At 49.8% G+C, this 11770-nt stretch overlaps 2 protein-coding genes across 5 annotated transcripts in view; both read left to right on the forward strand.

Moving 5' to 3' along the window:
• The window catches only part of LOC306934775 (radixin), an 80318-nt gene that overhangs the window by 43947 nt on the left and 24601 nt on the right, over positions 1-11770 (forward strand). For 3 of the 4 annotated variants that reach the window (XM_079517548.1, XM_079517551.1, XM_079517549.1), the window contains exon 3: positions 7154-7237. The exons of the other annotated variant lie outside the window; for it this stretch is intronic. In XM_079517548.1, the coding sequence (XP_079373674.1) occupies positions 7154-7237 (84 nt within the window). The remainder of the gene's footprint in view (positions 1-7153; positions 7238-11770) is intronic. 4 annotated transcript variants of the gene reach the window in all.
• Positions 8412-9056, forward strand: LOC306935549 (myeloid leukemia factor 1-like; the record flags this gene model as incomplete). The annotated part of the gene is made up of 1 exon (XM_079518649.1): positions 8412-9056. The coding sequence occupies one exon, from the start codon at positions 8412-8414 to the stop codon at positions 9054-9056; it is 645 nt and encodes a 214-aa protein (XP_079374775.1).

The following is an 11770-nucleotide window of genomic DNA, read 5'->3' on the forward strand; positions in this document are numbered from 1 at the left end:
GCATCCTCCGTGCTGCAGTTTTTCCTCGTTGGGACTTTCTCGTGGTCTCTCGTCGCCTCTCCTGCCCCCCTCACTCCTGCCCCCCTCAACCGTCTCACTGTCCCTCTGCCACACATGTTGTGATCCACGGGTTAGTTTTAACCCGCCACATGTTAATTTTAACCTGCCGCTCATGTCGGGAGCGAGGGTGTTGTTGAACTGATGCCTGTCGGACTGTTAGTATGTCTAACCAACGTATGCACAACTCGGACGGCGTTGAGTCGGCTCAAGCTAACTTTGCAACGTTCGAACACGGCAACTCGTTCGCTTTAGCTCGCTCGGCGGTGTCTCTCATGGCTCAAGTTTGCTTGAGACGGCGCGCCTCCGCCGCGGTCTAGTAGCGGAGCGCTCCCTAACCCACTGACGTCACTCACTGCACGCCTCCGCCGCGGTCTAGTAGCGGAGCGCTCCCTAACCCACTGACGTCACTCACTGCACGCCGCGGTCTAGTAGCGGAGCGCTCCCTAACCCACTGACGTCACTCACTGCACGCCTCCGCCGCGGTCTAGTAGCGGAGCGCTCCCTAACCCACTGACGTCACTCACTGCACGCCGCGGTCTAGTAGCGGAGCGCTCCCTAACCCACTGACGTCACTCACTGCACGCCTCCGCCACGGTCTAGTAGCGGAGCGCTCCCTAACCCACTGACGTCACTCACTGCACGCCGCGGTCTAGTAGCGGAGCGCTCCCTAACCCACTGACGTCACTCACTGCACGCCTCCGCCACGGTCTAGTAGCGGAGCGCTCCCTAACCCACTGACGTCACTCACTGCACGCCTCCGCCGCGGTCTAGTAGCGGAGCGCTCCCTAACCCACTGACGTCACTCACTGCACGCCTCCGCCGCGGTCTAGTAGCGGAGCGCTCCCTAACCCACTGACGTCACTCACTGCACGCCTCCGCCGCGGTCTAGTAGCGGAGCGCTCCCTAACCCACTGACGTCACTCACTGCACGCCTCCGCCGCGGTCTAGTAGCGGAGCGCTCCCTAACCCACTGACGTCACTCACTGCACGCCTCCGCCGCGGTCTAGTAGCGGAGCGCTCCCTAACCCACTGACGTCACTCACTGCATGGGGAAAGTATTGGGAGGAAAAGACACTTGTGTGTCTGAGATACTTATATTTCTGTGTGAGTCCCTCCCTGTTTTTTGCTGTTTTTGTTTTTCTTGAAAGGCTTTTAACCCATTTTGGGGCGGGAACCCCTTTTGGTGTCATTTCATTATGTTATGCTTTAGCTATTGAAAAATAGCAGATCTACAAGCTCATAGCGCGCCACCGAGTGGCGCGCTACGAGCTTGTAGGTCTGCTATTTTTGAAAAAATCGAAGGACCACCGACATAGAAACATAGCTTTTTCAGAAAACTGTCAGGATGTAGAAGACATTTTTAGAATCTGATCTCAGGTCAAAATGGGTTAAAACACATCATGAGTTCCCTCATTGGAAGAGTGGTGGTTTGTCATCAGCACTCAAATCACTGTGAAGTAGAGCCACAGTAGAGCCACAGTAGAGCCACAGTAGAGCCACAGTGTAGAGCCACAGTAGAGCCACAGTAGAGCCACAGTAGAGCCACAGTAGATGGGAAATAACGAGTAACCTGGTCCTTAAAAAGTAGGAGCGACTCTGGTGGTTTGTGGAACACCAGAACCACTTCATGTCGTCTTCATTCTTCACAGCATTGCACACTCGGTTGAGCAAAGTGTGTTCTTTCACTTTTCATGTTTGTTTCTGTTGCAAGGTCTTAAAATGTCATTCTGAGTGGCATTGAAAAATGTCTTAAAAAGTCTTGCATGTAGCTGTGATATCAGCAGGCACCCTGTCTTGTCTGTGAAAGGTTTACAGTGTACATGACTACAGTCATGTACACTGTAAAATGCATAGTGCTGTCAAAGTTAACTGGAAAAAAGACCTGCATACTTTTACGGGGACCCACGATGTATGCTTTACACATGGGTGTGTGTGTGTGTGTGTGTGTGTGTGTGTGTGTGTGTGTGTGTGTGTGTGTGTGTGTGTGTGTGTGTGTGTGTGTGTGTGTGTGTGTGTGTGTGTGTGTGTGTGTGTGTGTGTGTGTGTGTGTGTGTGTGTGTGTGTGTGTACTCATATAATGTGTGAAGAGTATTTATAGAATGCTGATAGGAAGACGACACACGCACGCACACACACACTGGAGCTGGCAGGCATGGAGTGTGTGTTCTACCCGTAAGGAAGGAGGCGGCTCGGCTCCAATTTTCTTTCACGTGTTCTTGGTCCCTCCGGGGCTGGTCTGTTCCCTCCGGGGCTGGTCTGTTCCCTCCGGGGCTGGTCTGTTCCCTCTGGGGCTGGTCTGTTCCCTCCCGGGGCTGGTCTGTTCCCTCCCGGGGCTGGTCTGTTCCCTCCGGGGGCTGGTCTGTTCCCTCCGGGGGCTGGTCTGTTCCCTCTGGGGCTGGTCTGTTCCCTCTGGGGCTGGTCTGTTCCCTCTGGGGCTGGTCTGTTCCCTCTGGGGCTGGTCTGTTCCCTCTGGGGCTGGTCTGTTCCCTCGTTCTTGTTCCCTCCGGGGCTGGTCTGTTCCCTCCGGGGCTGGTCTGTTCCCTCCAGGGCTGGTCTGTTCCCTCCGGGGCTGGTCTGTTCCCTCCGGGGCTGGTCTGTTCCCTCCGGGGCTGGTCTGTTCCCTCCCGGGGCTGGTCTGTTCCCTCCCGGGGCTGGTCTGTTCCCTCCGGGGCTGGTCTGTTCCCTCCGGGGCTGGTCTGTTCCCTCCCGGGGCTGGTCTGTTCCCTCCCAGGGCTGGTCTGTTCCCTCCGGGGCTGGTCTGTTCCCTCCGGGGCTGGTCTGTTCCCTCCCGGGGCTGGTCTGTTCCCTCCCGGGGCTGGTCTGTTCCCTCCGGGGCTGGTCTGTTCCCTCCAGGGGCTGGTCTGTTCCCTCCGGGGCTGGTCTGTTCCCTCCAGGGCTGGTCTGTTCCCTCCAGGGCTGGTCTGTTCCCTCTGGGGCTGGTCTGTTCCCTCCAGGGCTGGTCTGTTCCCTCCAGGGCTGGTCTTTTCCCTCCGGGGGCTGGTCTGTTCCCTCCGGGGGCTGGTCTGTTCCCTCCCGGGGCTGGTCTGTTCCCTCCGGAGCTGGTCTGTTCCCTCCGGGGCTGGTCTGTTCCCTCCGGGGCTGGTCTGTTCCCTCCGGGGCTGGTCTTTTCCCTCCGGGGCTGGTCTGTTCCCTCCAGGGCTGGTCTGTTCCCTCCCGGGGCTGGTCTTTTCCCTCCGGGGGCTGGTCTGTTCCCTCTGGGGCTGGTCTGTTCCCTCCCGGGGCTGGTCTGTTCCCTCCAGGGCTGGTCTTTTCCCTCCGGGGGCTGGTCTGTTCCCTCCGGGGCGGGTCTGTTCCCTCCGGGGCTGGTCTGTTCCCTCCGGGGCTGGTCTGTTCCCTCTGGAGCTGGTCTGTTCCCTCCGGGGCTGGTCTGTTCCCTCCGGGGCTGGTCTGTTCCCTCCGGGGCTGGTCTGTTCCCTCCAGGGGCTGGTCTGTTCCCTCCGGGGCTGGTCTTTTCCCTCCGGGGCTGGTCTGTTCCCTCTGGGGCTGGTCTTTTCCCTCGTTCTTGTTCCCTCCGGGGCTGGTCTGTTCCCTCCGGGGCTGGTCTGTTCCCTCCGGGGCTGGTCTGTTCCCTCTGGAGCTGGTCTTTTCCCTCTGGGGCTGGTCTGTTCCCTCCGGGGCTGGTCTGTTCCCTCCGGAGCTGGTCTTTTCCCTCCGGAGCTGGTCTTTTCCCTCCGGAGCTGGTCTGTTCCCTCGTTCTTTCCATGTCCCATTTTTGTGTCCTGTCCACCATCAGTGGTGGAAAAAGTACTTGAGCAAAAGTATTAATACTGCAATGCAGAAATACAGTACTATGTGATGACAAGTAAATGACCGGAATTCAAAATGTACTTGAGTAAAAGTATTGGCAAATGTACTTAAAGTTACAAAAGTAAAAGTACTCATTGTGCAGCATGTCCCATTTCAAGTTATCAAATAATTGTATTAAAAAAAATCTTTTGAAAATGGCAGATCTACAAGCTCACATTGTGACGCATTGTGGGCTTGTAGATTGGCTATTTTCAAATGCCAGAGAAATGTATATGGGGCTGAAGTGGTTAGTATATGTTGTGTAATAAGAATCAAAATCTTACAAAGTTCTAGTAACTAAATGTTTTTTGTACTTTAGTAAAAGTACAATATTTTAACTACAGTCAACTAAATTAACTACATTAAGTTAACTATATTAACTAAAGTAAATGTGCTTGGTTACTTCCCAGTTCTGTCTCTCTGACTCTGTCTCTCTCTCTGTGTCTCTCTCTCTCTCTCTGACTCTGTCTCTCTCTCTCGCTCTCTCTCTCTCTCTCTCTCTCTCTCTCTCTGACTCTGTCTCTCTCTCTGTGTCTCTCTCTCTCTCTCTGACTCTGTCTCTCTCTCTGTCTCTCTCTCTGTTTCTGTCTCTCTCTCTGTTTCTGTCTCTCTCTCTCTCTCTCTGACTCTCTCTCTGACTCTGACTCTCTCTCTCTCTCTGACTCTGTCTCTCTCTCTGACTCTGTCTCTCTCTCTCTGTCTCTCTCTCTGTTTCTGTCTCTCTCTCTCTCTCTCTGACTCTCTCTCTGACTCTGACTCTCTCTCTCTCTGACTGTCTCTCTCTCTGACTCTGTCTCTCTCTCTGTCTCTCTCTCTGTTTCTGTCTCTCTCTCTCTCTCTCTGACTCTCTCTCTGACTCTGACTCTCTCTCTCTTTCTGACTCTGTCTCTCTCTCTGTCTCTCTCTCTGTTTCTGTCTCTCTCTCTCTCTCTGACTCTCTCTCTGACTCTGACTCTCTCTCTCTTTCTGACTCTGTCTCTCTCTCTGTCTCTCTCTCTGTTTCTGTCTCTCTCTCTCTCTCTCTCTCTCTGACTCTCTCTCTGACTCTGTCTCTCTCTGACTCTGTCTCTCTCTCTGTCTCTCTCTCTGTTTCTGTCTCTCTCTCTCTCTCTCTCTCTCTCTGACTCTCTCTCTGACTCTGACTCTCTCTCTCTCTCTGACTCTGTCTCTCTCTCTGACTCTGTCTCTCTCTCTGTCTCTCTCTCTGTTTCTGTCTCTCTCTCTCACTCTCTGACTCTCTCTGACTCTGACTCTCTCTCTCTCTTTCTGACTCTGTCTCTCTCTCTGTCTCTCTCTGTTTCTGTCTCTCTCTCTCTCTCTGACTCTCTCTCTGACTCTGACTCTCTCTCTCTTTCTGACTCTGTCTCTCTCTCTGACTCTCTCTGACTCTGTCTCTCTCTCTGACTCTCTCTCTGACTCTGTCTCTCTCTCTGCCTCTCTCTCTCTCTGACTCTGTCTCTCTCTCTCTCTGACTCTCTCTCTCTGACTCTGACTCTCTCTCTCTGACTCTGTCTCTCTCTCTCTCTGCCTCTGTCTCTTTCCCTCTCTCTCTCTGACTCTCTCCCTCTGTCTGTCTGTCTGTCTGTCTGTCTGTCTGTCTGTCTGTCTGTCTGTCTGTCTGTCTGTCTGTCTGTCTGTCTGTCTGTCTGTCTGTCTGTCTGTCTGTCTGTCTGTCTGTCTGTCTGTCTGTGCGTGTCTCTGTCAACGGGTTCATTCCAGCTGTTCAGTCAGTCGGGGCAGCGCGCCGCAGAATGCTGTGTGTGTGTGCGTGTGTGTGTGCGCGTGTGTGTGTGTGTGTGTGTGTGAGTGTGAGAGAGACAGCCAGCTGAGAGAGGCCCGATAGTGAGTGAGAGGCAGATAAGAGAACCGGGCTATGTCACTGTAACGTTACGTACTGTATGCACAGTAGACTATGGCTTATTACATTATTAATATATATATATTGTATCACATAATATATTATATTGTATCACAAACACTGTCACCCAGAAGTGTCCATTTGCTTACAATGTCTATGCACTTTGGCTATATATGTGGCCAATATATGGCCTACTCTATATGGCTATAGGCCATGGGCTATGGCAGGGTTCCCCAATGAATTTTCCTCAAGGGCCATATTTTGACTAGGGTACCAGGCTGGGGGCCGAGTCCGCACGCACAAGGTCGAGGTCTTGCCCTGCAAATTCATTTTCAGGGCAAGACCCCATTTGAAAAGGATGCCCAGTTTGACATGCATAGGCTACTGACCCCCATTTAATGCCATTTATATCTGGGACCCCATAAAAAAAATTAAAAAAAAGATTCCAGGGGGCACAAGGGGGCGCTCCGCGGGCCGCCTATTGGGGAACCCTGGGCTATGGGATCAGTAGTATGCAGTGCAGTCCCATAGCCTGGACGGATGGATTTTATTATTATCATTACCCGCTGAATGCATTTGTATCCTCGGTGGGGTGATCAATCATTCTGAAATTACACATAGGCATTATGCAGGGAGTGATATAGCAGATTTCCCCCAAAATTTTAGCTAGGCATTAACCTAATGCCTAATTTAGCATGGCCACTATAGTCACCTATGTGTGTCTGTGGTGTTGACTCGAATGGAATCAGAGAAACGAGTATTTCATTTTAGCATGTCCACTTTATTTTTGATTGTGACTGTGAGAGAGAGAGAGACAGGAAAGGCAGGGGGGGGGGGGGGGGGGGGAGACAAAAAAAACCTGATGAAAATATCCGATCTGCAAGCTCACAACAGGTCGCGATGTGATGCTTTGTGAGCTTGTAGATCGGCTTTTCTCAGTATCATATGACAGAGTATGAGTATGAATGAAGCATTAAGGCAGTAGCATTAAGAATGAATTAACCAGTTTTGGGCGGGAACCCCTTTTGGTGTTTTAAACATTGTTATCATTTAGCTATTGAAAAATAGCAGATCTACAAGCTCATAGCGCGCCACCGAGTGGCGCGCTATGAACTTGTAGATCTGCTATTTTTGAAAAATCATTAAAATGTGCCTCCAATCTTTCAGAAAATTGTCATGATTTAGAAAACTTTTTTTTTTTTAATTTCGACGTCAGGCCTGAATGGGTTAAGAATTAATTAAGGAATTCTTCCACGGCGGTGCACAGCACAGGGCGAATGGTGATTGGTTGTGTCTCTTCCCCCCCCCCCCCCCCCCCGTAAACAACAAAACAATGATGTTGTTACGGTATGCTGTTGTAAAAATAATAATAATAATTGACTATGATTTAATACATGCATTAATTGTTTTATTTGTGTTTCTTGGCAGATCAATGTCCGCGTCACCAGCATGGACGCAGAGCTGGAGTTTGCCATTCAGCCCAACACCACAGGCAAACAGCTCTTTGACCAGGTACACACACACACACACACACACACACACACACACACACACACACACACACACACACACACACACACACCCTCCTGGTCTGGGCTGTACTGGTACTGGTTATGTTGAGAGACACACAAAGCAGGCTTTGTCCACACTGGAGAGACAGAGTGTGGAAATAAAAGGTGGGAGTGTGGTGTGTGTGTGCACGCGTGTGTGCGTGGCTGCGTGCGCACGCGACGTGCATGTTTGTGGGTGCGTTCTTGCGCCGCGTTTGTGTGTAGAGAAAGGCCTGCTTTCAGCACTGCTTCCATAGCGGGATGTGAAGGTTTGTGGGCCTGCAGTGACACAGAGGAATCATTGTTTATTTTCCTTACTGTTCTTTCATCAATGTTTGCTTTGGCCACAGAGATCTCATCTAGTCTTGGTGAACTAAAGCTCTTTAGGACAGAATGGAAGGGAATAGGCTCCCCCCTGTGGTGTTTGCTATATGTATAGATACACCAAGTCTCTGTACATGTGTGTGTACGTCTGTAATCCACGTAACTCGAAAAAACCGTTCGCCCCACAGACTTCAACACAGGCGTTCCACACCACCACATAGAGCGCAGTGCCCGGTGTCGAGTCCGTTGGATAGCCGGTTGTCCCGAACCAGCACAAAAGCCACTGCCCTGGTCTGGACAGCGCCCAAAGTAGCCCTGCACATGCGCATGACCAGATTTGACTGCGAGCCTGCCATCGCGCAAACTCCAGCTTTTCACCAGAAAAGAAAAATGTATTTTTATTTTTTATTTTCAAAATGAGTTAATAGCACAGGCAGACTCTTCACATACTAGAGCATGTCTGAAATAAGTGTCAGAACTGAAATCGACAGGTAAATATGAAATAAATGCCTGTTTTCTCAACTCGCTGTTTTCTGCAAGACATTACTCTATAAGCCATATCTCCAAAACTGGTGGGTCAAACTGAACAACCAATATGTCAAATTGAAGCTATCATTCCCTGCTTTCATATGACATGAAAAAGCGAAAATTCAAAAAAATACAATGGCAGTCCCTCAGTCAAATTTAGTCACATATATGGGAAATGTTACGTCATAAATAGCAATAAATAGAGCCGGTGCACAACCAACCGGAAAAAACACACCCACCGTAGTAATTTCTCCTGCGTCGTTGCAACTCTAGCTACAGTGACAATGCTCGACAGCTTTCTCAAGGACCTCGACGAGGACCCCTTTTTCTCGGAGATCAACGAACCCATGCGCCAGATGAGGCGTAGTTTCTCCGAGCTCCTCGGCCGCGAGCCTTTCCTGCCCCGCCTGCCGGACGGGAGGGAAAGTGGCCGCGCGGAGCCGCGGCGGTCCGGCTCGACGTTGGCGCTGCAGGACGAACACGGGGAACAGGGCATGGACCTGATGACGGTGGATCCCTTCAACATGACCACCGGCTTCATGAGGAGCATGCACAGAGGGGCGGAGGACGACCCCAACGGCCATTCCTTCAGCTCCCACCAGATAATGTCCTACTCCAAGGTCGGCGACGGGCCTCCGACGGTGCTCCAGGCCTCCTCGCGGACCCGCCGTGCCCCCGGGGGCATCAAGGAGACCCGCCAGGCGGTCAGGGACACCGAGAGGGGGCTGGAGAAGATGTCCATCGGTCGTCACATCCAGGACAGGGGACACATCGTGGAGAAGAAGGAGAACAAGAAGACCGGGGAGAAGGAGATCAACCAGGACTTCAGGAATATGGAGGAAAGTGACGCTCCGTCCTTTGAGGAGGAGTGGCAGCGCAAAACTGCCAAGTTTCGGTCCAAAACTAAACCAAAGTCTGTCAAAAACTAGATGGAGGAAAGGAAACAAGTGCAATTCAAAGGTGCCAATGTGAAAAGTGCTGACATGATATAGCAGTATAGATATCCTTTTTTATGTGGTGACATTATGGTTTTATTTCTTTAGAAAACATTGTGGGGTTCTTTGTTTTTCATGAAATGTTTTATACGGTATTATGACATCAGAAGGCGAGCCATCTCAAATCTCTGTCTGCTAATCTCACAAACTACTCGTGCACGCTCTCGGTAGGCCAAGGAAGTAAATATCATTTTCACGTATTTTGATCTCTTTGTTTTTGCTTTACTTACATCTCATTTTTTTAGAAAGGTCTGCGTTCAGCACTGCTTTCGGAGTGGGATGTGAAGGTTTGTGGGCCTGCAGCAACAGAGGACATTTTTTTTTTAAACAAAGCTCAAAGTCAATGGAAGTCGGATGTTCCAGAGAGTTTTTCTGCAACACGGTGCCCCCCGCTGTATACAAATGGAATCATGCAAAGTGCAGAAAAGGAAAATACGAGATGTTGCAGGTAGGAAAAAAAAGCCTCACATGTAGGACCAGAAGCTACAGGAGCATCGGAATCTAAGACAACTGTCAGAGTCAGCCATATACCTTATAATAGACTAGTTTGTACTGCCTGTAGTCCTTCATATATTTATTTTTGACTGGCTTTGTTAGTCTGTCTGTGCAGAAAAAATGAGCATGGTTGCTACGGTCACCCAGTTCACCCGGGTGTGATTTCATTACGTCAGACATTACGTCAGACCACAGCTGATCAGGCTATATAAGACCTTACACCACTCAGTTCACACGGGTGTGATTTTTTTTACTGTGTGGAGTCGCCTTGGCTGAATTCTTGCCCAAAATTGTCACAAACTGATCAGTGACATACTCCTTGTGTACGCTGCCAGCAGGCCAAACTGGAAAGGTACAATCGTGTGGTTGCTGATGTACTGTATGGTGAAGATGTATTGGACCACATGCCGGACATGAATGAATGAAAGAAAGAAATATTCTGGCAATTACTACAGTCTGGTGTTTGCAACTGGCTCACTAATTATTACTTGCGCGAGCAGAGCGTGCGCAAGTACTGTTTTCGGCTGCGTATATCGTTGACACCCTCGGCCAATCGGGGCGCTGCATGCGTACGTCGGTGCGTCGCACGGCCAATCGGAACGCGAGTTGGCAGCTTGCTGCGTATGTCGGTGGTCCCTTTGACTCTTTGGATTGCCTCTTTGTGTTGGCGTTGGCGTTGCTCGGCCAATCAGGGATTGGCTGATGACGTAATGTGTGTTTATGTAAAACCATGTTTAAACGACGTATATGGATGATGTAATCAATTTACGTTAATAGTATATATTAATAACTATATATGTCAGATGTTTCTATAACTTGATTGGGATCTGCTTATAGTGCAGTAGTTGACGGTGGAGAGCCCCGGTGCCAGTGTTGCGCGGACCAACACTGGCCAGCCGCAAAACAATATATTAATATTAATAATATAATAACAACGACCAGCTTTTCAACAAGTTCAGTTGCTTTCGAGAGAGAGGGGAGGCACCTTTATTTTCCTTTTATATTTCCTATCCAGATTTTGAGGAATATCTCATTTTAAACACTAGGACCAACCAGTCTGCCCTGCAGCTCAAATTACTGGTTATCAAAGTAAAATGAGCAGTTGCTTGCTTTTCCGCTATTAATATTAAGTATCGCATCATTCGCATGCATAATCGCATTTGCTTGATTGCCTAGAAGTGACTGACGAGAGAGGGAGAGAGAGAGAGAGGTCCCGCGGGACCTGGAGGCAACGGGCCGGCCCGCGCATCACTACCGGGTGCCAAACAGAACGGCAAGCACTGCGCAGTAGGCTGACGGGAAACGGGAGAGAGATGGGAGTCGAACCACCGCGGCACGCTGCACCTTGGGGGCCTGAACCGCTGGGCCACGGCCCAGGCCAGGACTCCATCCTTTGATTTGATTTGATTGAGCACAGTATAGAACAATACAATAAAGCATACAAAAATAAATTAAAAAGGAAAGTGCCAGGAAGAGGCAAGAAGCCCTGGGAGTTATACGAGGCCTCTATCTAAATAAGATACAATGAAGACATTAGAACAAGATATAAAATTGCTCCAATAGTACTCCACATTACAAATGTGACATGAATGCTGCCTGTAACTGCAAATTGTTCCTGTTTGCTGATGACTCTGCAAAATGCAGGTTGAGGAGGCTCTCAGTTCGGAACTCACCAAAATCCAAACTTGGCTTACCGATAACAAACTCAATCTGTGGTTAGAATTGGAATCATTGATTTAGTTATTAGCGTCAGAAGATGTTGCCTCCCATCCATTTAAATGGAGGGGGAACACTTTTGATGAAAAGTTGCACAACAGATGCTGCTATCACTCGCTGATATCAAACAATTAATTCTGGATGTAATTATTTGATAGGATGGAGATTTCCGTCCTGCGCAGTAAAGGTGTTAACTGTTGATTGGAAAACGTCCTCGCAGAGGATTAGTCTGTGTCCAGATTATGGTGTGTGTGTAACCCAAATGTGTCCTAACACAAACATGAAATGAAATGCCATTATAATGAATGGACAATTTTGAGTGTTTGTGTAAACAAACATTGCGTAACACAAACATTGACGACGAAGGTGAGGACGCAAATTCAGATTGGCCGGATGGTGGTCCGTCAATCAAATCATCGCTATGGGGTGAGCAGCCA

Source organism: Electrona antarctica (assembly GCF_951216825.1).
Source record: "Electrona antarctica genome assembly, chromosome: 13".
In the NCBI taxonomy this organism is placed as follows: domain Eukaryota; kingdom Metazoa; phylum Chordata; class Actinopteri; order Myctophiformes; family Myctophidae; genus Electrona; species Electrona antarctica.